The sequence below is a fragment of the Macaca fascicularis genome, chromosome 7 (genome assembly GCF_037993035.2).
Source record: "Macaca fascicularis isolate 582-1 chromosome 7, T2T-MFA8v1.1".
Classification (NCBI taxonomy): Eukaryota; Metazoa; Chordata; class Mammalia; order Primates; family Cercopithecidae; genus Macaca; species Macaca fascicularis.
Window position 1 is genome coordinate 161,639,200 of NC_088381.1, and position 27,958 is coordinate 161,667,157.

The 27,958-nt window shown below is 39.9% G+C and overlaps 1 protein-coding gene across 16 annotated transcripts in view; it reads left to right on the plus strand.

Moving 5' to 3' along the window:
- Positions 1-27,958, plus strand: part of UNC79 (unc-79 homolog, NALCN channel complex subunit) — a 277,231-nt gene that overhangs the window by 195,753 nt on the left and 53,520 nt on the right. For 15 of the 16 annotated variants that reach the window (XM_073998138.1, XM_015454151.4, XM_045396908.3 and 12 more), the window contains 9 exons: positions 3,130-3,237; positions 6,842-6,958; positions 9,536-9,619; positions 13,532-13,634; positions 15,599-15,739; positions 18,641-18,679; positions 25,777-25,889; positions 25,975-26,060; positions 27,206-27,379. In XM_073998138.1, the coding sequence (XP_073854239.1) occupies positions 3,130-3,237; positions 6,842-6,958; positions 9,536-9,619; positions 13,532-13,634; positions 15,599-15,739; positions 18,641-18,679; positions 25,777-25,889; positions 25,975-26,060; positions 27,206-27,379 (965 nt within the window). The remainder of the gene's footprint in view (positions 1-3,129; positions 3,238-6,841; positions 6,959-9,535; positions 9,620-13,531; positions 13,635-15,598; positions 15,740-18,640; positions 18,680-25,776; positions 25,890-25,974; positions 26,061-27,205; positions 27,380-27,958) is intronic. The other variant, XM_065549284.2, reaches the window with a different exon arrangement.

A 27,958-nucleotide genomic window follows, 5' to 3' on the forward strand; every position in this document is an offset into this window, starting at 1 on the left:
GTCAGCCAAAGCAAATCACATGGCTGAACCAAAGTCAAGAGGGGAAGTATGCTCTTCCTCTTTAGTGGTGGACCTTTAAAGTCACATGGTGAAAGGATGGATTCAGGGAGATATGAAGAATTGGGGCCACATCTCTCAAATATTGCATGGGACTTTTTTTTTTACTCATACTAAAATATTACCTGTTGTTTTTCTGAAATTAACATCTAACTGAGCATCCTCTATTTAATCCGGCAACCTTAATCTAACTTCAAAACACATCCAGAATATGGCACCTTCTTCTTACTTCCACTGTTTCTACCCTGGCCTGAGCCACTGACGTCTCTGACCTTGATGAACTGCTACACCCTCCTGACTGGTCTCCCACTTTATACTCCTATTACCTTCATGCTCTCTCAACACAACAGCCTGAGTGATCCTTTAAAGTAGGAGATTACATCATTCTCCTGTTTGAAGCCTTCCAGTGACTCCCTATTTCGTTCACAGCAAAAGCTCAAGTTCTTTAAATTCCTGCAAAGCCCTACGTGGTCCTAGTCCTCACTGGCTCTCAACTGCATTCGCACTATTCTCACCACAATGCTACTTAGTCACAGTGACCGCTTGTGAGGTCTGTATTCCTTACCTTTGGGCCTTTCCACTGATTGCTCCCTCAACCTGGAACTGCCAGATATCTGTCTGGCTCATTCTCTCCATTCTTTTAATTCTTTGACCCAACACGAGGTTCTCTGTGAGGCCTGCCCTGGGCTATGCCCCACACTCCAGTCCTTACCTGGCATCTTGATGTCTCTCTTTCTCTTCTCTGTTTCTCTCCTACAGGGAATTGATCTTCCAACATACAACAATTTATTCACTTTTATGCATATTAATTATTATCTGTCTCTCCCCACCAAAATAAAAGCTCCTGAAGGCAAATATTTTGTTTGGTTTGTTCACTGATTGTATTGCAAGTGACTAAAAGAGAGCTGGCAAATGTCTGATGAAGGAATGAAAGGATAGCCTGACATTTTCTGCCCATCACTATAAAAAATTGAATACAAATATTTTAAGCCGAGTGGATAGCTCTATTCAGATATTTATCTTAAATTTATACAAGTAAAAGTTTCATAAAATGATGGAGGGCTGAGGAAAGATTGCCTCGCTGACAGAATCTTAGTACACTAATGATTATTACTGACCTTGTTATAGTAAGACGTTTCTTTAAAATTAAAGATACACCAAGGATTTTAATAGGCATGCCAAGGCCAGGCATGGTGGCTCATGCCTGTAATCCGAGGACTTTGGGAGGCCAAGGTGGGTGGATCACCTGAGGTCAGGAGTTCGAGACCAGTTTGGTCAACATGGTGAAACCCTGTCTCTACTAAAAATACAAAAATTAGCTGGGCATGGTGGTGGGTGCCTATCATCCCAGCTACTAAGAAGGCTGAGGCAGGAAAATCACTTGAACCTAGGAGGCGGAGGTTGCAGTGAGCTGAGTTCATGCCACTGCACTCCAGACTGGGCAATAGAGCAAGACTCCATCTTACACACACACATATACACACACACAAATAGGCATGCCAAAACTCTAAAAGTCTTAATAATCTTTCAGAGAGTCCTTGAAAATTAGCTTTAAGCTTTTCACTAGCATTATTGGTGAGATTATTAGGCGTCAGTTGTAGCCTGTATAGAATGCAGGCCAGTAAGGGTGAGAGAAACAGTCATGCATGTTTTTGATTAGTGGTTTGGGGAGGATACCTAAGAGAAAAGTCATACCCGATCTTTACTATCTTAATGGCTAAAGTAATTTAACATTAGTCGTTATTTTATGCTTTATTAAGAGGGTTTGGGAAACTTTACAAGAATTATGCTTTTTTTGTTATCAAGAGGTTATTAATTTGGCGACCAGACCTACTCAGAAAGACCTCTGAGAATCAAAAATAGATGCGTTGAAGTCAGTGCTCAGAAGCTTTTCTCCCAGACCCTCACCTAGGATCTGTTCTATAGTTTAGCAAGTTTAATGATCATCCAATAATAGAATGGTATTTGTTTCCTTACATTGTATGTTTGTATGAATGTATGAGGTTTGCTCTCTGGCAAGAAAAAACAACTGGCACCATGACAAGGATGAGACAGAAACACTATTAAGCTTAAGAACTTGAAGCCGTTTGGGATTGACATCCCTGAATTCCAGTACAGCGTAGTCATGGAAGCCCATGGTGGTAACTCCAGGCTAGCAAGATGCTCAGTATATTCACTGCATGGTGCTGCCTAAGATGGCAAGAAGGTTTGGAAAGAAGCCAGTCAACTTTTCAGCAGGTTTTGAAAAATAATTTATGATTAACTAGAATAATGTGGGACAGAGTGTTTCCCATTACTGATAGGTGAATAAGACAATATTATATGCAGAAAAATTTCACTTTAAATTCAACATTTGTCAAATAGGAGAACCAATGACAGTCTGTTTCTTGCTCAATGCATAAAATACAAAATCTGAATTAACCATGCATATTTATTTTGGGTTGAGTACAGTCCATGCTCCTAAATCACTTAAGGGTTAGCGAAGGTTATGGGCAAGGAAACAGACAATTAGATTATAGTGTGGTAAGTCTGGAGAAGGTTAAAGACAAGGTGCTCTGTGATTACATCAAAAGCGCACCTGACCCAGCATTTTTGTTTGTATGTTTTTGTGGAGAGAAGTCGTGGAAGCCTCCCTAAAGGAGGAATTTTTCTATATAAATTGAGATGCAAATGATGAGTAGGAAATTGTCAGATAAAGGTGGAGTAGCTAGACAGGAGATAGGGATGAACTAGTAAGCATATTTAGGTCGTAGATGAAAAGAAATTCAGTACAGAAAAGTTAAGGAATTTGTTTGGGGATATGCATTGTGAGCAGCTGAACTTTAGCTCTGTAATTTTGCTGTCATTAATCTCCACAAGGCAGATCCATAGGTGCAGAATGTCACACAGAATCAGCTCTCCCTGGAACATTGTAATCAGTGTGTATGTAATTCCATGAAAGTAATTATTAGGCCTGGAAAATGTATAAAGATTTGAATGGTTGTAGTAGGCAAAAGGGAAAATATATAGAAAAGGTTCTTGAACTTACCTTTAATCAGTGTACTGAGTTTTAAATAATATTTCTGTTTGTAGATCCTTCTACTAAAGGACTTTCAACTTTGGAAATGCCACGAGAATCTTCATCTGCCCCTACGTTAGAAGCAGGTGCGCCGGAAACAAGTAGCCATTCCTCAATATCAAGTAAGATTTCCTCTGCTGATTATTTCAGCTGTACTTTTATTTTGGAACACTGTCTGCTGCCTTGTTTTCAATTTTTCCAATCTTGGTATTGTATATATATTTTAATGGTGCATCAGCTTCCTTGGTGACAGTATGTTGTATGTTCTCAGAGACCCTGAGGTGTAGGATGGCCCACTTTCATCCATATCGCTAGTGTTTGATAAATCACTATGGTTGCTGACTGGCCAAATACCCTAATTTGTTAAGGAATGATCACTGAATTCCATTATTCAATAAAATAAAAATTGTATAACCTGAACATAAAACTGGTTCTGAGGCACATGAAAAGCATTGTCTATGGCAGAATTTTACATGGAACACTTATTTAATTTGAGTCGCCTCCCTCATTGTGATCTAGGTTATAATAAGTAAAATAAATGTGTGATATATCATATTCCCAAAGTCATGACTGAATTTAGCTCTTTTGGATTGGAGAGTAGAAATGGCATGACATTTTACAGGACCTGTAGAAGGCAAGTATTTTGAAACTGGCTTCTGTCACTGGGTCCTAGATTTTGTCCATGAGAGCTTGAGTTCCACTGAAAGTTCTGTAAGGGTGTCTATCTGTCTCAGTGGGGTTAATTATGAGACCTTAGCATGAAACATTCTTACCAAGAATCAGAGATACGAACAGAGGTGCAACTTCTATAAACCTTTGTCATATGTGCTGATAAATGTTGTGTTCCATGTGGACATTGCCTGAAAAGCTATTTAATAATTTTCATTTGACCATCTTTTGATGATCCTGAAAAAAACAGATAAAGATCTTAAATATTGGACTGGTAGTTTGGAACATCATCATCTTCATTGTTCATTCATTCATGCATTCATTCATTCAGCAACTATTTATTAAGTGTCTGCTGAATGCCAGACACTGTGCTTGGCACTGGAGGTCAAAAGTGAATAAATAAAACCCCACTTGTTCTCCAGGAGTTTGCAGTCATAATAGTAATTATAGCTACTATCTACTTAACATCTATCATGTGCTAGGCACTGTGCCAAGTGGCTCACACACATTGTTATCTGATCCAGTTCTGGCATCAGCACATGCATGATAGATGTTGTTGGCCCCCCCATTTTAGAGATTAGGTAATTGAGGTCCAGAGAAGCTAAATGACTTGCCTAAAGTCAAATACCTATTAAGTGATAGAGTCAGGAATTGATGCTAGGCCCTTTAGACTTATGAACCCATGTTCATTTTTAGTATACCACACTTCTTTTAAATAATTCAAATTCAGTCATAATAAGTATTATGGAAATTCTAAGAAATAGTTTCCAAATGGCAGTTATTTGCCCTTTTGGTAGCAAAGAAGAATGGCCAGTTCTGAATCTAATTATTCTTCTTCTATTACAAAAATCTGTTTGATCACATGATAAAATGCTAATTTTATGTCCACATACTAAAATCACGAAAGTGTATCTTCTCCTAATTTGTATGAGTTATCTTTAATAAAAGATAGTGGGCTGGGTGCAGTGGCTCACGCCTGTAATCCCAGCACTTGGGAAGCTGAGGCAGGAGGATCACTTGAGCCCAGGAATTTGAGACCAGCCTAGGTAACATAGTGAGGCCCTGGTCTCTAAAAAAAAATTAAAAATTAGCCAGTCGTGGTGGCGCACACCTGTAGACCCAGCTACTGGGGAGGATAAAGTGGGAGGATCGCTCGAGCATGGGAGATGGAGGCTGCAGTGAGCTGTGATCGTGCCACTCCACTCCAGCCTGTGCACCCTGTCTCAAAAACAAACAAACAAACAAAACAGAAGGAATAAGATAGTGAATTAGTGTATAATTTGAAATAGGATTATTAGCTCAGTAGGACTCAAATGCTAGTTAAATATACCATAAAATGAATTTACAAATATTTCATGATCCCAAAGTCATCATTGATCTAGACTTTGGATTTAGCTTAGCACTTCATTAGATTTCCACCTTTTCTCCTCCTTGCCATTAAAAGCATGCATTCTATAGCTCTTGGTGGTGTGTTCTTGGAGGCATCATGCTTGGTACCTTATACACTGAGCTAAACATTAAGGGATTTTATTCTCAGGGAATTCTGCTGTCTTTAAAAACACCTGAGAATTGAAGAAATTATTCAATCATTAGAGGTTTTAAATTTTTCTTTGAGTCTTACTAGATGCTGCTAATTTTTAAATTTGTTACATCTTTGAAAAGAATTCTGCTTTTGAATTTTACTTAAAGCTGTGCTTTTCAAGTGAGTCATAACATTGTAAGTTTTACCAATCAGCGACAAAAACCAGAGATGTTTAGTATTAGGTTGAATGGTCATTTCCGTGAATTCGGTTAATACTGACTTTAAGACACAAGAATTCCCATTACATCCTTCCCTTTTGATCAGTTTATCAGCTGGTTATTTTGTAGCTAAACATGTTGTGACCACCATTAATCAAACAGCATGCTAGTTACATTAAAAATAATGTTATAATTGATTTCACATCACACCAAGTTGCCACCTTGGTGCCATGATTGTGAAACCTGTGTATAACATTGAAGAGTTTCCAGGGGCCATGCAGTCATCCCGGTCTCTACCATCCCTTTCTAGGGTGAGTAGTTGATAGCTTCAGTTTCTGAAATTGTTCTTATAGCACAGAGGATAACCACAAGTTGTCAGATATACAAGGTATTTGGGGTCATGTAGAAAAGTTGCATCCATGATGCTCTGCCTCTCTCACTGGGCTGGTTGGTAGGGATTGGCGGGACTGCTGGGAATAGGACCAGAGGCGGCTGCTTTCCAACTCAGCAATCTACTGGCAAAAGTGTTTTTCATTGTTTTCTGGTTTGGCAATGCTAATAACTTGACATTTCACTAATGGGATATGTTTCAATGCTTAACTTACAGGATAAAAATGTTACCACTTTTTAAAAACAAAGATGTGTACTAGAATATACTCATGGAATGTTGTTTGATTCACATTTTTCAAACAGTAGGCAGAGGCTCACATGGAAATTGAAAACAACATTGACTTTGGAGTTGATATGTTTTGGTTTTAGGACCACCTCAGTTGCTGACTGGTTCCAAGTCATATAATTTCATTTGCTTCAATTTCTCTCTCTAAAAATTGGGGTTGATATGTGTCATCCTACCCTAAAATATACATGCACACACACACATCATGCACACACGCACACATACACAAGGACCTCATAGGGCTGTGAGGAAGATGGAAATAATATATGTACAAGCTCCTTTAAAGAAAGTTAAGCCATATGTTTAAATTTGTTATTTGTCTTAAATCCTTTTTAGAACATGGCAGAGTATATAATTTAAAAAGTGGATGAAGATAATCATATTTCATTCAGTTGTAACTGAGATAAATATTTACAGGCGACAAATCAGTGCTAATGGGCAGTGTTACCATCTTCACTGTGTGAAGAAAGGTGTCCGGAACAGCAGAGTGCCTTAGTTTTTCATTTGAACGGAAGCATACAATTTACCAAAAATTATGAATAACGAATGAAGGGTCAATTAAAATTCTATATGGATGTGTGGAGCCTTTGTTTGCTGTGGAAATTTATTATTATAATCGTCTCCTAATTTCCTCCATCTAGCTCAGTATAGGCAGATGAAAAGGGGATCCCTGGGAGTTCTGACAATGAGCCAGTTAATGAAGCGGCAGCTGGAGCATCAGTCTAGCGCCCCCCATAACATCAGCAACTGGGACACTGGTGGGTCAAGCTTTTTCTTCTCGTTCTACCTCTCGGATTAGCGAATGCTACTTTCTCTGTGTCCACTCTGCTCCCTTGTTAAAGAATAGATTTTCTCTCATGTTCTTTGGTTCAGATAATTTTTTCAAAACCACCTAAGGTAATTAGTAAGTCTATTTAAACTTCCCAAGTGTTCTAGAGTGACACACTCTTCCGTTGAGGCTGGCCCAACTCTTGTTCTCTCTAAGACCCAGATTCCACATATTAGTTATTGATCTGGGGAGGAGGGAATGGAACTATGGTTTCATGATGCAAATAAAAAAGAAAACACACAGCAGATTATCAATATTCTCTGTTGTATAAACTACAAAGTACCCCCTAAATAAGGGAATATTTATAGTAATGACAATAGCGATGACAATTGTCAGCTTAGTGACATCATGATCTGCCAGTAGGTTTGGGAATATGAGTTCTGTGTTTTAGCCAGCAGGGTCACCAGGTTGCAGCCGCACACCCCCATGCTCATAAGATGGAACTGCATCTAACCTCAATTTTAAAGTAAGAATTGACTGCCATGACATGTCTATTCTAAACATGATCACTCTGTATTTTCTAAACTTTGTTACCACGTTTTGTACATGTACTACCTTATCAAGCTAGTAGTACAGTCGCAATCCTCTTAAGTGCCCGCATTTTCTGTTTTTTATTTTTTCCTATAATTAAATGGGTCATTTGAGTTACAAGATTACATATGTGAAAACACCTTGCAACATGCATGCGCCACTAAAATGTAAGGGCTTATTATGGTAATATGCTCTGGGGCCTACCCTTGGATCGGACTCTTTTGGTATCATGGTTCATACTTTCTGGCTGCCGTGATATGAGATTATTTTAATATTCTTCCTGATGACTATGAATTATAATACCCACAAAAGCAAAATATTGAGATACTTTCATTTTCTTCAAAGCCATAGTATTTATATACATAATTTTACTTGCCCTCATTATTCTGAGAGAGAGAGAGAGAGAGAGAGAGCTCTAGTCTAGATAACTAAATCCTACACAGCATAACCAATCTCACATTTAACAGATAGTTTCAACTCTCCTGGACTTTATAAGGGTTCTTAACATTTTAAAGGTTTAGTGTTTTCTCTTCATTTTAGTGATATGTTGTAGTGAGCAGTGAATGGCCAAGAGCCAACAGGCAGGGGAGAGAAGGAGAAAGACTGGACAGCCATCCTCAGGAGTTCACTGGGTTTGAATGAAGTCTTTCTGCCTACACCAAAGAGGACTGTGCTTTCTTCTTTATGGAGATGAAACTATGTAAGGAACTGAGAATGGCAGCTTTTGTTTGATTAGGTTTCCAATAATTACATGCTGATGTGAGGGCTCTGAAGATGATTTTACCTTGCTACTGTTTTCTGCAGCAGGTAGCTCAGCCTAAGCTAACCAACCTGTTTAGACTCCAACTACAATGACAGCCTAGTTTGGTGGACACAGTAGTTATAAAAGGCAAACCGATCTCAATTTTCAGTCCAAATTTTAATCTAAGAAAATCTACATGATGCCAAATAACCCATTTAACGGAATTTTTCACTTTTCAACCAAATTTCAACCTTGTTCATGTCACTCTGGTTTCTCATTTAGGATTTCCCATTTATATGCTGTCTGAATTTCTTTCCCCTGAGTTTTCCTGGCCCTGTTTTCTATCCTCCAAACTGGTTCTCGAGTCACCAAGTCCTATGAGTGTCATCTCAATATTCTTGTTTTGATTAGTGCCAGAAAAAGTCCTCCTCACATCCGAGCCCAGGGGAGAGTCTGTGACTGTGTAGTACAGTGTTAGGTGGCATGTCACTTTAAACTACACGTGTAGATTCAGTGACTTGCTGGTCTCCACAAGAACAAATGTGGCCATGTGGGCACACTAAGAAAGGCAACCTAAAACATGGATCTGACCAGTCAACCTCAGCACCACCAACTCTGCCCTGAGAGCTGCTTCTTCTCCACCCATGCATATGAGACCCGCCTCTTCTCCATCCATGCATGGCGCCATGACTTACAGCTTTGCCTCATCTTTCATGTGAACAAACATTTTTGAAGCACCATGCCTCCATTTTTGCCCCCTCCCCCTTATTCCTGTTCCCCATCCCTTAGCCCAATGCCTGTCATTTCCTTCTACCAGTTCCACATGTTTTCAGTATGACCTTTCTGGCCATTGTCCCAAATGACACTTATGTACTTACTGATTTGCATAAAACATTTCTGTCATGGCTGTGATATTAGCCTTTCATTTCCTATCTGGAGATATGAGATTTGAACTTTTTTGGGGGGGCAGGATGGGGCGCTTGTCTGGACTTTCTGAGATAGTTTTAGATGCTGTCCGGCTTTTAGTTGCATTTCATAGAACTGAATGGCAGGTTTGTAGTGAAGCCCCAAATAACCCTACCCTAAAATCTAGGATGTGTTCTGAAAATGTTAATCATACATAGTAACAGTGACCAAACAAATGGCCCCAAGAGATGATTGGTTAAATTCTTCATGTTCTAAATGGTGCTAAGATGACCACATCAAAGACTGAAACCCTCTATTTATCCACAGAACAGATACAGCCTGGGAAACGCCAGTGTAATGTGCCAACGTGCCTAAATCCTGACCTGGAGGGACAACCATTGAGGATGAGAGGTTAGTTGAGTCACAGAGTCTCTGACTATAAGAGCTGAAGGAGACTGGACATGTCCATCATTTGGTCACCCAGCAGGTACAGCCTTTTTCTTAGCAGCTCCATGGAGTGGGGATGACCTTTGCCCAAACACCCCCGGTGGCTGAGAGTGCGTGACATCTCATCTTTGAACATGGCCAACGGTTCTTCCTTATAGTGACTTTCTAACCCTTGCACACAAAACAAGTCTAGTCTCTTTCATTTATATATATATTTCGAGACAGGGTCTTGCTCTGTCACCCAGGCTGGAGTGCAGTGGTGCAATCTTGGCTCACTGCAACCTCCTCTGTCTCCTGGGTTCAAGTCATTCTCCTGCCCCAGCCTCCTGAGTAGCTGGGATTACAGGCATGCACCACCACACCCAGCTAATTCTTGTATTTTTAGTAGAGATGAGGTTTCACCCTGTTGGCCAGGCTAGTCACAAACTCCTGACCTCAGGTGATCCACCCACCTCAGCCTCCCAAAGTGCAGGGATTATAGGCATGAGCCACCAGGCCTGGCCTCTTCTATTATTTTTGGGCATTGCTTATTCCCTCAGTCTTTTCTGGACCAGACATTCCTAGGTCCTTCAGCATTCCTTCTCAGACATACCAGTTTTCCATATCATGCCATATCTACTCTTCTGAGCATGGTCCAGCTAATCTGTATTTTTTCTAGAATATTGAGGTCATAGGCTAATAGTTTCTTTCCAGCTCTCTGAAGTATATATTGAAAAGATTCACTTGACTTGATGCTGCTCACGGAATCAAGCTGAAGGCCAGTCTGTGCTAAGGTCAGAATATTCATTTTCAAAATTAATCCCATGAATTTTAACTACCAAAGTAGTTAATTGTTACCTTTGTTCTTTTTTAATTGAGAAGGCAGATTTGCCTATCATTGGCAGAAAAACAGAATACCCAGAAAGAACTATGATCCCATCTCACAACTAGGCTTTTAAATCAAGTAGACCTATTTTTCTAGACCATGTCACTCTTCTAATTTTCCTAAGGAATTAGGAGATACTGATCTCCAGCTTTGGCTCATATTTCTTTGGCAATGAATAGCAGTTGTAGTCCCTGTATTGGATGAGGTGAGATTCTTCTCATCTATGAGGCTAGGAAAAGCTTTGATGAGTAGAAGCAAGGGTGGTTGAACAAATCTTTGGTGCTTGTTCATGATCTGGTGACTCAGTAGCAGCAAAAGTAGAATGAGGTGATGAGAACACTAAGATGGAAAGTCATTCTCTTTCATGGTAAACTGAAGAGCCCATCAGTGCAGCTGGGGGATTGATCCATGCATGCCTGCTTTGAGACAGACACCTTCATAATTTCTTCTGTATCCAAGACTCGCAAAGGGACTTTTTGTCAAAATCTTCAGCTTCAAAGTTGGGCTCTGGAGGTGGGCCCCTCTTCGTTCAAGTTTCTGAGAGCCTTCTGTTTCTGCTGCTAGCTCAGTGTAGAGTGCACTTCAGCTATTCAGATGGGGAGCCAGTAGTGGAGGCATCAGAAATGTTGGCAGCAACTTGGAGATGATAGGAACTGCCTTTAACATTGCAGACTTATTGTGACTGAAGTATAACAAAGGTGGCTGAGGTCTGTGGCTTCCTTTTTGCATTTCCCACCTCCTCCTAGTACGTTACTCTGTGTTCCTACTTCAGTAGCAATATTTAGGAATCCATTGATTCAGCCAGTGTTGCCCTATGGGGGTCAGTGTCCAATAACTGAACGTGTCTGCTTTTATAGATGACAGCCATAAATATTGCATCATACATTCCGTCACATGGAAAAACAACTTCACAATGCTATTGTCAAAAACACCTCTTTCTTGGCATTTGTATTAGGCAAATAATTAGTTTGAAACTGCCAGAATGACCTCAAGTCCCTCCCTTTTCTTGACTTTAATTGTGATTACTATATAACAGTAATTGGCAATAATCTTCTGAAAGGCTTGACTCAGAGGATTTTTAATTAAAAAATCAATTTCTTAAGTTTCTAGTAAGTCTATGTACTTATCATCATACATTGTATGGGCTGAATTTTTCCACTTCTAGACAAGCATTTTGACATCTGGTTGATGTGGTCTGTCAATGTTCAAGAAATGCGGGGTATTGAATTTAAATTTTCTGTGTCTTGGTTTCTTGAAGCAACTTCATGCTGTTTACCGTGCTATTTAATAATCAATTGTGTCTTCATTTATCTTGGATTATTTCTTGCCTTTGCTGTTATTAATCAGTGTACATTTATGCTTGTAATACTGTTGCTTCCACTCAAAGTAACATACTTACGAAACAATTGAAGATCTTTGTGAATGATACACTTATGTATACTTAGGGAAGGATGTTATCTTGGAAATAGCTGATAGATATAGTAGTAGAATTTGGATTCCCATTTGGGAGCTTGGGAAGTGACATAAAGATATTTTCAGATACTTTCCTTTGCAGTTTGGATTTGTAAATGTTCTGCTTCTCATATTTGTGTAATCTTTGATCAGACAAAGGAGTCTGTAGTATAGAAGCATCTTGACTTTTCAAAGGCTCAGCACCATTTTTTCTTCCTAAAATTCAGATCGAAACACATTGCCCACTTGGCTAGCTTTATGAATATTTTGATTCCTTTAGAAACTCATTGTCTGAATCATTTTCTTTCTCCTATTTGAGGAAAGGTCATACCAGATTTTTTTTTTCCTCCCAACGCCAAGATACTAATTCCTTGATGAGAAAGATTATTTAATGACTGTTGGATTTTTCTGCCTTCTTTCCTGTTTGAAGAACTTAGAGTTTTAGTTATTACTTTGTAGAACATGGCATTATTCTGAATGATCACTTTGAGATTCTTCTTGGGGGCCTCATTTTCATCTGAGACTCTATCTTGCACTAATAGCTTCCTTAATGGAGGAAAGCTTCCTGACTCTCCAGACTGATTTACTCATCCCTGGAGCATGTTGCTAAGATTCTTGCCTCAGATTTCTTTGAAGCCATCAAACCCCAAAGTTTTAAACACTGTGGTATTGATTGGCTGACGTGGAATGAGTCACTGGATGGTTCCTTCAAAAAAACTTGATATTACATTCATAAATACTTCAGTTTGAAAAATGAGAGTAGAGGCACAGTGGCTCACAGCTATAATCCTAGCTCTTTGGGAGGCTGAGATGGGAGAATCCCTCGAGCCTAGGATCTTGAGACCAGCCTGGGCAACATAGTGAGACCTTTTCTTTACAAAAAGCTTAAAAATTAGCCAGGCATGGTGGCGTGTGCCTGTAGCCCCCGCCACTTGAGTGGCTGAGGTGGGAGGATTGCTTCAGCCTGGGAGGTTGAGGCTGCGGTGAGCCATGCTCACGCCACTGCACTCCAACCTGGGTGACAGAGCAAGACCTTGTCACAAACAAACAAACAAACACACTGATATTTCTTAGCTCAAAGATCTTCCATTGCTTAAGTGCATGGAGTTCTGGGATCTTACCACTTTCCCATATTAGCAAAACTGTAATGTTGATATGCATTTGTGATTTTAGAAATGCAGTATCATATGGGCAGTTTGCATTTATGCCTACAAATAAGAATTGTAGCTCTTTTAAGGGCACCCTTGAATAGATTTCCCCCTTTGTCTTTCATCTTTGTCTTTGGACCCTGCTGGCACACCTGAGCTCTTTCTGATTTCTTTCAAAGTCAAGAAGCAAAGAGAGAGAAGTCTAGCTCTTCACTTCAACCAAGTAGAAACAAATCACAATCTTTCTTGACTTCATTTCATGATTGAGGGCTTTCTGCAGTACAATTGGGATGTCCAAGTTGCATTCCTGGGAATGTGATCTTTGGAGGGTTTCTAAGAGGAGAACCAGGCCTTTCTTGGCCACTTGAAGCTCATCTGTATTCACTGGTTGTCCCTTTGCTGCTTACCCAGGTGCCACCAAATCCAGCCTGCTGTCAGCACCAAGCATAGTCAGTATGTTTGTGCCTGCACCCGAAGAATTCACTGACGAGCAGCCGACGGTGATGACGGACAAGTAAGCTCGCACAGCTATTTTCTTCACCATGTTTACAGAATTTGAGTTTGGTCACCACAGTGGTGAGAAAGTTTCAGAAGAAGCATGCTTTACTTTTAAGTCATAATTTGTTCTTCCAGTATATTGCCTGACACACAGATGCTTGTTCAGTGAGTATGATAAAGAATAACCAAAGCGGGTGGATTGCTTGAGCCCAGGAATTTGAGACTAGCCTGAGCAACATGGCAAAACACTGTTTCTACTAAAAATACTAAAATTAGCCAGGTATGGTGGTGTATGCCTATAGTCCCAGCTGCTATGGAGGCTGAGGTGGGAGGATCACTTGAGCCTGGGAGGTTGAGGCTGTGGTGAGCTGTGATGGTGCCACTGTACTCCTACCTGGGTGATAGAGTGACTGTCTAAAAAGAAAAAAACTTGTAAGATTTCAAGTTTAGAGAAATCCCCTTGGACCAGGAAGCCTTCTTGGTAAAAGTGACCTGATTGATAAATTAGGTAGATGATATGATTTGGCTGTGTTCTCACCCAAAACTCACCTTGAATTGTAATAATCCCCACGTGTCAAGGATGGGGCCAGGTGGAGATAGTTGAATCATGGGGGCAGTTTCCCCCATACTGTTCTCATGGTAGTGAATAAGTCTCACGAGATCTGATGGTTTTATGAATGGGAGTTCCCCTACACAAGCTCTCTTGCCTGCCACCATGTAACATGTGACTTTGCTCCCCCTTGCCTTCCACCGTAATTGTGAGGCGTCCCAGCCATGTGGAACTGAGAGTCAATTAAACCTCTTTCCTTTATAAATTACCCAGTCTTGGGTATATCTTTATTAGCAGCACGAGAACAGACTAACACAGTATGCTTCTGATAAAAGGTGAGGAAGGTAAGGTGGAGGGGCTGGTGTGAGTATCCCTGTAGCTGGCCATCCATTACTCATTTGTAATGAGCTGACAGCCACGACTGAAGAAGCGGCGGTGCCTGTCTCATGCAGCTGCCAGGTCATTGAGTTGCCCGTGGAGGGCTCTCCCAGCTCTTCCTTTGGGATTACCCTCCTCCCCAAGTCTTAATCTTTCCTACTTGCCTTTCTGTGCACTCCATTTCTTTTCTTTTTTACTTAGAAATGTGAATCCTATATTTTAAAATGTCAATTTGTAAGACATTTTTATACTTTTTCTTTGGCCTATATTTAGGAAGGTTTCAGAAGGAAAGGTCACAATAGCGGTTGTAGTTCTTGTTTCCCTGCTATTCCCAGTAGACTTTTGCTTCCCTTTGTAAAACCACTCACTTTATCAGCTGGCTTTCGTCGAGCTGAATGAAATGGACCCTACGTTAGGACACGACAAAGAATGATAAGTTGGAAGTTACCTAAGAGTGGGTGCCATTGTTTATGCTTTTACATACAACACTCGGCAGGCCTGGTGAGTTCATAAAACTCATCTGAGTGAATGGTGGTGAAGAGACTCCATTGTCTCCTCAGGCTTCCCAGATGGTTCTGTAGACTTGATTACCCTGTCTCTTACCCACAAATAGAACATTTTCTGAAGGCCTCCATCCATGCCTAAGCATTTTTCATTTTTAACTTCAACAAATGAAAAACAAATCTAGTTACTGACTTTCCTCAGCAATAATGTCAAATGCATCAAATCCCTCATCCATAGGCTTCAAACTGATGGCCCAGGTGGTACTTATTCTAAGCGAGAGCAGTCACTCACATGCAGGCCGATGCTGGGGAATTGAAAGAACATTTTCAGTCATCAGAGGCACCTTCGTGGTCTCTGTCATGTGTGCTGTTTCTGTATCTGCGGTGATGGCGGCACTGGAATCCCCTGCTGATGACCAGAGCGGGGCTTCTGATCTCCTTTTGGAGACTTTTCCAAGACCTACTAGAAACAGCCATGTGTGTAGTACATTATATCTTGAAACCATGGATCTTTCTTTCATGGAAAGCGTGTCTCTCTTTTCTTTGCAGATGCCATGACTGTGGGGCTATTCTTGAAGAATATGATGAAGAGACACTCGGGCTGGCCATCGTGGTCCTCTCCACATTCATCCACTTAAGCCCAGACCTGGCAGCCCCGTTGCTGCTGGATATCATGCAGTCTGTGGGAAGGTGAATGTCAGCTTCTGTTTTGTTTGGTAGGAAGGTCCTTTATTCGATCTCTATCTTGAACTAAAATCTTACCAGTTCAAAAGTAAAATATTCAGCCACCTTGTAGATACTGGTATTTGTGAGGTCAACTCAGACTAGTTTTGAAAACTGAATAGACCCATCTTTCGACTGAATTCTCCAGCTGCCTAGGGTCATGAGTCACAATGTCAGAGCAAAGCTAGAGGCAACTGCACTAAGAAAACCCCACTGTTTGTTACCCCTATCACTAGATGAGCTAATGGGTGTAACCATGCACACAACTGTCAGCAGTTGATAGTAAGCACTTTATAAGTATTAGCTGTTATTATTATTTCTCTTTACCTGTTTTGAGATGGATTTTCTAGGCATTTGTAATCTCAAGGACACCTCATTTAACTATGAAACTTGGGGCATTGTCGTGTGAGGAGACACACAGTAATTACAGCAGGTTCACATTTCTGACTCAGATAAAAGAAGGATGCACACATTTGGGGAACAGGGCTTTCATCCTGACTGAGAGGTTACACTTAGCTGCTTTGAGGATGTTCATGCTAAGAAAATGCTATTTGTTAGATAGGACATTAGAAGATAAAGGATATATTTCATGGATATGAAGAAAGCTCAAATTCAATAACAAACTGTAGTCCTAGCATGCACAACTTATAAGAGAGGGTTGAATTAAACTCCACATGAACCTATTAACGTTTCCAATCTGTGCTAACAGTGCCAGGTGCTTTAGGCTGCAGGTGTTAGACAGAGCTCTTGTCCTCAGGTGCTTTGGGCTTAGTTGCTGTGACAGTTACTGTGGACTCATTGACTAGCCAAACAAGATAGGGTGTGATTAAATGCTGTAATGAGTGGAATGAGAGAGAGCTAAGTGCTAGAGAAGATTAGCATAGAAAACATTTCTTAAAGAAAGTTTATAAGGAGGGGGTAGGACAAGAACTGGATTCTGCAAATTCTTGGCATTTGAGGAAAGGAAAGAGAATGAATCTCAATGGAGCTAAAATTTAATCCTTTTTTAAAAATGAAAAAATGCTGACTTCAAGTTGAAGACAAACAGGAAAGCATTATAAATTCCTCAACCCCAAAAGAGTATGGTTTCCTTATCCTCCCTCCCTCCAGTTTTTTTGGTAGTGTCCTTAGGAGTCATATAGACAGAGATTGTATAAAGGTAAGCGTGACCATTGCATCTCGAGACTTCAAAATAGCTCATGTGCCAAGTAAGGGATGGGTATGGGGATATGGAGAGATAAGAAAAGATGAATTACTTCATTAAGTTTGACCTAGTCATAGTAATTGCAGAATAAATGCTGTGTCAGCTATCAGCAATACTTGGGGAGTTGAGAGTTTTTATTAATACCAGGTCACAATTTCTACTGTCAATACTTCTTAGTTTCAGAACGGATAGAATTATTGTTCCGATCTGCTATCATCTCTTTGAAACAGATGATATAAGTTGTCATAGCTACATAGAGGGTTTTGTTTCAGTTTTTTTGTTTGTTTGTTTTAACATAAGTGAGAACAATATGTGTTCAAACATTGCCAACTGTTAGGATGGAAACACACGAGCTTTGAAGAAAAGCAAGGGAAAACCAGTAACAGATACATTTTTACATATTTACATACACATATATTTAAATCTCTACCTCCTTTGAGTAGACTAGCAAGAGACAGGGAGTACATTTAGTGCAAGCTGCCACAATTCTTAGCAACCTAAGCCTAATCACCAAAGCTACCAAGAAAACAGATTCAACTGTCAGCTAATTCAGGGCTTCCTGGCATGTCTCACATCATCACAAAGAACAGATGAGGTCATGTGGTTTTACAAACACGTTGTTTATTTGTGCTAATTATGACCACAGGGACCATTCCCAGCAATTCCAAGAGTTTGTAAGCTCAGCATAACCCTTTCATGGATCACCCAAGCTTTTCCATATGATCTCATACTTTGCTGTCTGCTTGGATCCCTCTTAAATGATCCCTTTCTGTAGGTACAGCCTTTAAAATCTCATTTGCTGCACCATTAATTACTGTTTAGTTTACTTGCCAATGTTTATCTATTTGTTGTAGTGACATTAGCATGAGAGGGTCTGTAAACAACACAACTGGGAATGGTGTCTGGTGTTAGTGGTTGCTGGACCCTCTATTCCTCTCTAAGTGGGGTCTGGCTCAGCTCACTCTTACACTTGTAGTCCTAATCAAGTAAATAAATTTGCAACATTCTCCTTATCTGTTTCTTCAGTATCTTACTGATCCAGACATGTTCTTCTAAACCCATCAGTGTAGTCCATTCTCTTTCTATACGATAACATATAGAATATTTCCACACATACAGAACCGTATAATTATACTTTTCTGGAAATTACATGCTCCATATCGTTTACTTAACCAATACGTCTCTCTTCTCAGTGTAACATTTCCTTTCTCCTCATTTCAACTCAACAGCTGACAGATATTCCTCATATCTATTTTACTATCTTATGGAGGCTTTTACTGTTTATGGTTTGTTTATAGTTAGGTTTCCAAGGTTATATACAAAGAAATGAATTTTGAGTTGAGTTAATATGGAGAGGGACTGGGTCACATGTTGTTGTGATAACTGTTTGACCTGGCTGCAGGCGCCATGTTGTAGAAAACCAACTTTAACTGCAAGTGTTTCCGTGAAAATGTCTAACTTGATGTAGCAGGTCTCAAGGACTAGGTCAGGTTTAACTCTAGAGACTGACAACTGAGTGGGCCCTCTGTCTGTCAAGGGAATTGGCAACATTATACATGTCTCCCCATCTAAACTGGAAACACAACAGGTCCTCCCACAATATTAATGCATTTCATCATGGAAACCTAAGATGTTTGTGTGACTCTCTTTACTTTATTTCCTAGATTGGCATCCAGTACTACCTTTTCTAATCAAGCAGAAAGGTAAGGTCCTAACGTGAGCCCAGATCTCACTTTCTTTTCTCCTCTGTGCATGTTCATCCCGTTTCTAAAACACCAGTGTAGGGCTGGGTACAGTGGCTCGCATCTGTAATCCCAGCACTTTGGGAGGCCAGGGTGGGAGGATCACTCGAGCCCAGGAGTTCAAGACCAGCCTGGGCAACATAGCAAAAAATAAAAATAAAAAAAATTCCAGCTTGTGCACCATGGAAGGAATATTGTTAGGCTCCAGTTGTAGCTCTAGAGAGCACTAGTTATTCATTCTCTGTTCATGCCTTCATTCATTCGTTCATTCACTGACTCACTCATTTTAGCCAACGAATACTTTTAAGCCCACCCTGTGCTAGACACTTAGGTCTTCACTGGGGGCAAAACTGACATGATTCCTGCCCTCATGGGGCTTATAGTCTATTCATGAAGCCAATGTGAATAAAATATTTGCACAAATTTATAATTGTAAACTGTGCTAAGTGCTATGAAGAAAAAGTACAGAGAGACTTATACTAACAGTAATTCATTCAACAAGTATTTATGGAATGACTACTAGTTATTGAGGTTATAGTAACTATAACAAAACATCAAATCCTGGCTCTCAGGGAACTTACATTCTAGTTGAGGAGGGAGAAAATAAACAAATTAACCAACAGGAAAACTGATTATGTAATTTAATATCATTTAGTGCTAAATGCTACGAAAATGAATCAAGCAAGTCTGGGAGATAGAGAGTGCCCAGAGCTGGTATTTTAGATATAATGGTCAAGGACAGCCTTTTTGAGGAGGTAATATTTAAACAAAACCGGAATAAAGTGAGAGAGTGATCCATGCAGTAATTTATAGACATAACATTCCAGGCAGAGGGAACAGTAAATACGAAGTCTCTAAGTCAGGAAAATGCCTCATATATTTGGAGAACAGACTAATGTGGCTGGAGCAGATTGAGTATGAAAAAGAGTGGGAAGAGATGAGAGGGAAGAGGCAGTGGGAGCCAGGCCAAGTAGAGCCCTGCAGGTCGTTTTAAGGATGCAGCAGGGAGCCATTGGAGTGAGGAGCGATGTGCTTTAACCTGCTGTTTTAGTCCACTTTCACGCTGCTGATAATGACATACCTGAGACTGGATACTTTATAAAAGAAAGAGGTTTAATTGATTCACAGTTCCACATGGCTGGGGAGGCCTCACAATCATGGTAGAAGATGAAGGAAGAGCAAAGGGACGTCTTACTTGGCAGCCAGCAGAGAGAGAGCTTGTGCAGGGGAACTCCTATTTATAAAACCATCAGATCTTGTGAGACTTATTCAGTACCACAAGAACAGTATGGGGAAAACCACCCCTATGTTTCAGTTATCTCCCACTGGGCCCCTCCCACAACATGTGGGAAGTATGGCAGCTACAATTCAAGATGAGATTTGGGTGGGGACACAGGCAAACCATATCACCTGCTTTGAAGGATCACTGCCTAGTTACTAATCAAGGGGCATGAAGTTTTAGTCAAGCCAGATGAATGGGCTCTGAAGATCTGCTGCTGTACAGCATTGCATCTACAGTCAACAGTAATGTATTGTACACAAACATTTTTTAAGAGGATAATTCTCATGCTAAGTGTTCTTACACAATAAAATAAATCTTTTTAAGGAAAAAAATTGTAAGGATCCCTCTGGCTTCTCTGTTGAAAATAGGTTATGGTGGGGGGCTAAAAATGGAAGCAGGGAACCACTTTGGAGACCATGTTAGTGGTGCAGATGAGAGGTTAGTGGTTTGGTCTAAAGTGGTGAGAGGCAGTCACATTAAGGATATATTTAGGAAATATTTGGAAAGTAGAACCAACAGAATTTGCTGATGGATTGGATGTTGGGTGTGAGAGAAAGAGAGGAGGCAAGAATGACTCTCAGGTTTTGGTCTAAACAACTGGGTGAGCGGGTGTGGCATTTGCTGAGATGAGCAAACCTGGATGAGAGCTGATGGTGTGAGTGGGTGTAACAGGTGGTCCCAGTCTGGTCTTGGTAGTGGTAGAGAAGGGGAGAAAGAGGGCAGGGCTCCCTCAAGAGGTGATGTTTAAACCAAGATCTGAAAAAATGAGTTTAACCTAATTATGCACATAGTTATGGAAAGAGCATGGTAAAAAACGGTGTGTAGGAGGAACTATGAAAAAGCCAGTATAACCACAGCACTGAGATGCAAACGCTTGCTGAGGTTGACTTACCAGATTGTACATGACTTATAAACCACATTAAATATTTTGGACTTCCTTGTAGCAGCAGTGGGAAGCCAGTGAAGAATTTGTAAGCAACAAGGTGTGTGTGTGCATGCATGCATGTGTGTGTGTGTGTGTTCGCACATGTGTGTGTGTAGCATGTAGAAAGGCTACTTTGACTGCAGTAGGGAGAAAGAACCAGAAGAGGGCAGGAATGGATGCTGTGTGTGACTTTGGTCACATTGATCTCTCTGCCTTAGTTTCCTCATCTGTAAAAGAGAGATACTAATATATGCCTTCTTGTGCCTCAGGGGTATTTTCTGTGGACCCAAATGATAGAGTGTATATGAGAGCATAAGTGTAGCAAGTCCTACAAACACAAGATGATATTATTGTTGACATTGCATTTCTATAACTTATGGCTTTAGGGATGTTTGCTTTTCTTTCTAATCCTCTATTCGATGAATGACTTATTTAAAAACTTTTTTCTTAACTTATTTAATGAAAGATTGTAAACGTACTGCAAAGTTGAAACAATTATACAGTGAACACTCGTATACCTATCATGCATCCAACCATCTATCTATCCATCAATTCACTTTTTGTGGATGTATTTCAGAGTAAATTTCAGGTATTAGAATGTAGTTTCCCCTACATACTTCAGCAAAGTTAGCATTAACTCAAGTTCAATTTTTGTATATGGTTGTTTCTTTTTTCCTCCAGCTTTATTGAGGTATAATTGAGAAATAAAAATTATATATATTTAAGATATAAATGTGATCTTTTGATAGATGTGTACATTGTGAAATGATTACCACAATCAAGCTAATTAACATATTCATCACCTCACGTAGTTATCTTTTTATTTTTTGGTGAGAACATTTGAAATCTACTCTCTCAGCAAATTTCAAGTATACAATACATTGTTGTTAACTATACTCATCATATTGTACATTGACCATGGTTGTTTCTTTTGTAAAATTTACATACAAGGAAGTACACAAATCTTAAGTGTTTATTCCTTGAGTTTTGTCAAATGCATATGACTGTGTAACCCAAAGCCCTGTTAATGGGATTACTATTATTGCCAGAAAGTTATCTCATGCACGTTTCCAGCTAATCTCTACCCCTATAGGGGCAAACACTGTTGTGATATTTTTCTACTTGGGTTGATTTTGCCCATTCTAGACTTAATGTCAATGGAATCCCACTGTATGTGCTCTTTTGTGTCCAACTTCTTTTACTCAGCATGATGTTTTTGAGATTTATCCATATTGCTGCTTTTTTTATCAGGAGTTTCTTTTTCAAGGCTGAATTGTATCCCATAATTTGCTTTTTAATTTTCTTATTGCAGTACTTCTAGGTTGTTTCAGTTTGGGGCTATAAAATATAGAGCTATTGTGAACATTCTTATAAAAGCCCATTTTAAAACAAGTGTTTTTATTTCTCCTGGGTAAAATACCTAGGGATGATATTGTTGGATTACAGGATACATATATGTTTAATTTTATCAGAAACTACTGGAACTTCTCTTGAAGTGGTTATGCCATTTTATATTACCATCATCAATGTATTCTGGTTGTTTCATATTCTTGCCCAACTTTGGCATTGTTGGTCTTTTTAATTTTAGTCATTCTGGTAGATGTGTAATGGGTATTTCATTATAGTTTTAACTTGCATTTCTCTATGACGTTTTGTCAAGTGCTCATTGACCCATTGTGTATATTCTTTTGAGATGTGTCTGGTCAAATCTTTTGAATATTTTAATTGGGTTGTTGTCTTTTTATTGCTGAGTTGTAAGACTTTATATATCCTGAATACTAGTCCTTTGTTAAGTACGTTTTGAGAATATTTTCACCCAGTCTGGGGCATGCCTGTTCTTTTCTTAGTGGTATCTTTTGCTGATAAGTTTTTAATTTGGATGATTTCTAATGCATTAAAACAAAACATTACAATTATTGCTTCTTGTTATTTGTCTAAGAAACCTTTGTCTACTTCCAAGTCATGCAGATATTCTCTAATGTTTTTTTCTAAAAGCTTTATGGTTTTCATATGTATATTTGGCATTTATAAAACCCATCTCAAGGCCAGGCGCGGTAGCTCACGCCTGAAATCGCAGCACTTTGGTAGGCCAAGATGGGCGGATCACGAGGTCAGGAGATCGAGACCATCCTGGCTAACACGTTGAAACCCCATCTCTACTAAATATATAAATAATTAGCTGGGTGTGGTGGCAGGCGCCTGTAGTCCCAGCAACTCAGGAGGCTGAGGCAGGAGAATGACTCAAACCCGGGAGGCGGAGGTTGCAGTGAGCGAAGATTGTGCCACTGTACTCTAAGCTGGGTGACAGAGTGAGACTCCGTCTCAAAAAAAGAAAAGAAAAGAAAAGAAAAGAAAAGAAAAGAAAAGAAAAAAGCTTCTCAAATTTATTTTTATGTATGGTATGATATGAGGCAGCGGTAGGAGTTCATTTTTATCCGTGTGGATAATCAGTTTTTCAACACAGTTAAAAAAGATATTCTCTTTTCTTATTGGATCACTGTGGTGCCTGTTAAGCTGAGAAACCATAGAAGAGTGGGTCTATTTCTGGGCTCTGTATTCTGTTCCACTGATCTATATATTAATTCTTAAGCTTGCACCGCACTGTCTTGATTATAGTAGCTTCATAGTAAGTAGTATATCTTAAAGTCAGGTACCATGAGTCCTCCAAATTTAGTTATCTTTTTCAAGATTGGTTTGGATCTCTAGATTCTTTACATTTTCCTAAAGATTTTGGAATAAGCTTGTCATTTTTATCAAAAAAGCCTCCTGGGGTTGTATTGAAAGAACAAATCAATTTGGGGATAACTGACAGCATGAAAATATTGAATCTTCCAATTCATGAACATGGTATGTATCTCAGTTTCATGAGATCTTTAATTTCTCTCAGCAGCGTTTTTTAGTTTTCAGTGTAGAGGTCTTGCCATTTTTGTTAATTTACTTTCAAGAATTTTATGTTTTTTATACTAATGTAAATGGAATTTTTAAAAATTTCAACTTTTTGCTGTGATATCTAAACAATTGATATTTACATATTCACATTGTATTCTAGCTAAACTCACTTATTAGTTCTAGTAGTCGCTTTGTAGATTTCTTAGGATTTGATTTTGCGTAGAAAAATCATCTATAAATAGCAAGAGTTTTACTACTTCCTTTCTGATCTTTATGCCTTTTGTTTCTTTCCGTTGCCTTATTGCAATGGCTAGGACTGCCGATGCAATCATAGAGATGGGAGAGTGGGCACCCTTGTCCTGTTTCCTCTCTTACAGGGAAAGTATTCAATATTTACTATTAATCACAGTAGCTATAGGTTTTTTATAAATGCCCTTTAGCAAATTGAGGTTTTTCCAGTTTGAGGGTTTTTGTTGTTGTTGTTGTCGTTGCTGTTGCTGTTGTTGAGACAGGGTCTTGCTCTATCACCCAGGTTGGAATTCTGTGGCACCATCTTGGCAGTCTCAACCTCCCTGGCTCAAGTGATCCTCCCACCTAAGCCTCCTGAATAGGTGGGACTACAGGTGTGTGCCACCACACCCAGCTAGTTTTTTGTATTTTTTTGTAGAAATGGGGGGGTTTTGCCCTGTTTCCCAGGCTGGTCTCCAACTCTTAGGCTCACGCAGTCTTCCTGCTTTGGCCTCCCAAAGTGCTGGGATTACAGGCGATAGCCACTGCGCCTGGCCCAGTCTGAGTTTTTGTCACGATGTGTGTTGACTTTTGTGAGATGTATTTTCTGCATCTATTGAGATAAAAGTTTTTTGTCCTTTATTTCTTAGTATATTGAATTGTACTGACTGATTTTTGAGTATTAAACTATTGTTACACTCTTGGGATAAACCCTACTTGGTCATGACCCTACTTGGTCTTTTAATCTATAGCTGAATTCAATTGCCATGATGACTATGGGTGTGTCTGTCCTCTTCCCATATCTTTTCTGTTTCCTTCTTTTTTAAAATTTATTTTGATAGTGGCTTTATTGATTTTAGTTTTAGGGCTATGCTGGCTGCATCAAACAAATTGGGAAGGGTTCTCTCCTTCTCTATTTTCTGAAGTTATTTTAAGTTCGGTATTATTTTTTCCTGAAGAATATTTTTGACCTAAAACTTTGAACCAGGATTTCAGGGTAGATGTGGCATAATAAGGTAATAATTGGCATAATTAGGTAAGCAGTACTTCTTACTCTTTATCTATTTATGTTCTTTGATTTTTTCTTTCTTCCTTCTGATAACTTATCCCCTAACTACTTCAAGAAGCATCCCTTCTGGTACCTTGGTCTAAGGGGCAGGGCCTCATAAATTTGGCCCTACTTTTGATGTACAGAGGTGCACATGAAGGGTGAAGGGCAAACTGCACCTGTCAAAGTCCAGCCTTTTTATGGATGCCCAAAGAAAACTTCCCAGATCTCCTAATGAGAATGAACATCTCCCTCACTGCGCATATATATATATATATATATATATGAATTTTTTTTCCTCAGAGCAACTCTCTCTTAGCCAGTGACACTTTCCTGGGAGGATTTTCCTGGTAATCCTCATCCAGAGCTCTAGTCTTGACTGTCATTCTGTGAGCATGTGACCTTTGTATGTGACCTCTTCTCTCAGGACCTCATAACCTTCCTGAGTCCATTGTGGGACCTGGAATACGTCTGAGACTATGCTGGCATTTCATGGTTCTCTCTTTCTAAAAACTTCTTGTTAACAGGGATTAGGTTTGAGTAGAATATTTCATTTCACTGATGAACGTGACAGTGAGCTATCCCATAAGAGGCATGGTGTGCAAATGATTGAACTCTAAGTAAATACCTGAACACATGCTCACTGGCCCATGACTTCGTGTCTTTTCTCCCCTGTTCAACTCCAGCATGATGGTTCCTGGCAATGCGGCGGGGGTGGCCAAGCAGTTCCTGCGCTGCATCTTCCATCAGTTGGCCCCCAACGGCATCTTCCCGCAGCTGTTCCAAAGCACCATCAAAGGTAATTCATCCACTGAGAATCCAGACACCACAAATTTGCCTCATCCCAGACATCCAAACACTAAATCTGATTGTTGACTTTCCAGATGGGACTTTTTTACGGACCTTAGCCTCGTCTCTGATGGACTTCAACGAGCTGAGCTCTATCGCAGCTCTCAGTCAACTCCTAGAGGTGGGTTTCCTTTAGTAATACCCTAAGCCCCAGCCGAAACTCTAAGCCCCAGCACAACTGTGGGTGTTTCTTTGAGTCACACCGTAGGGTACTGCTGAGGAAGGATTTCAATGTTATTTAATATAAAAATGAAATCTAAAATTTTTAAATTAAAAATTTATATTAAATTTAAAGCTAAGGGCTGAGTGCAGTGGCTCATGCCTATAATCCCAACACTTTGGGAGGCTGAGGCAGGAGGATTGCTCGAGGCCAGGAGTTCAAGACCAGCCTGTGCAACATAGCAAGACCCTCATCTCTACAAAATAAAAATAAAAAAAATTAACTGGCATGGTGGCACATGCCTGCAGTCCCAGCTACTCAGGAGATGGAGGGGGAAGGATCACTTGAACTCAGGAGTTGGGGGCTGCAGTGAGCTGTGATGGCTACACGATGCTCCAAGTTGGGCAACAGAGCGAGACCCCCAACTCAAAAGAAAAATAATAGAAAATGCTAAAATTTAAATAATTTAAATTTTAAAAATTAACATAATTTAAATTTTAAAAAGTTAATTAAGAAGTAGAATCGCATAGAAAAGTGTCAGTTGGACATTGCTGCTTTGCGTGGATTTACTCTTCATTGAAAACTTCTCCATACCCTCAGCCTAAGTCATGACCTTGCCTCCACAGAACAACCCGGTTTTCCAAGGGCAGAGTGGTGGGTGGAGCTATGGGTGTTGCATCAAGAGACTTGGGTTTGAGTCTCAGCGCCGCTGCAGGTCAGCTCTCGGGGTTTGCTTGTGGGAGATGCTCACTGCTAGAAAAAAAGCTGCAGCTCCTGTAATTCTACGCTCAGTCTTTGTGCTGGGGATTATTTCCAGTGAGCATCATTCATTGCTTTCTTAGCACCGAACCACACCAGTTGTAGACCCTTGGAAGCTGTTTCCTATTTCTTGCTCACATTTCACCTCTCACCAATTTTCCCCCTTAAGTTTGTCTAAACGATTTTTCTCGGTATCCCTCCAGTCTATCACAGGGATTGGCCTATGTAGTAGGCACTGAACACGTTTATAGCCTGAGGATGTGACTTTTAAACTGACCTTCACCAAACAGTGCTATGCATTCCCGTGCTCTTTCAGCAGTTGATTGCCTATGCTTTTGTGTTTTTAGGGTCTAAATAACAAAAAGAATTTACCAGCAGGGGGTGCTATGATACGCTGTTTGGAAAACATTGCAACCTTCATGGAAGCTTTGCCTATGGATTCTCCTAGTAGCCTGTGGACCACAATCAGCAACCAGTTTCAGACATTTTTTGCCAAGCTGCCTTGCGTTTTACCTCTGAAGGTAAGCTGAGCCGAAGATTTCATTGTCAATTAATTTCTTACCATTTTCAGACCATTTGTTTACAAGCAGCAGAGTCTTGGGTGATTTAATGTATGGCAAAGGACAATGAGGAAACTCCGTCAGCCTCGGAGTGAGGAGGCTTATTTGGGTTGTTCTGTGTTCTCTTAGAGAATGACAGGAATGTGGAGCGAGCATTTTGCTCACTGATTATGAATATGCATGTTTCCAGTTGATTTGGAAAAAAAAAAAAAAAAACAGCCAGGAAGACATGAGTAGATTGTGTTTATCTGGCAGTTTTTCTCTGGTAGATATTAAATAAGTAAATAAATAGTTTTGCCCAAAAGCAGCCCAGACTTATAATGTAAAGTTTCCATTTTAGAGAATGAGCTAAAGGGAAGTGATTGCTGTGTTTGTGAATGATGATATTTCTGCTTGACTGTTACACCCTACACCATACCATCTCCCAAGAATATACACACAATTACCTGCCTGGAAATCTGGTGGCCCAAGGATCATTGACAACTTGAGCTCAGTAAATGCAAATAAGAAGCCAATACTGTTAAAGCTGGAAGAAATCTA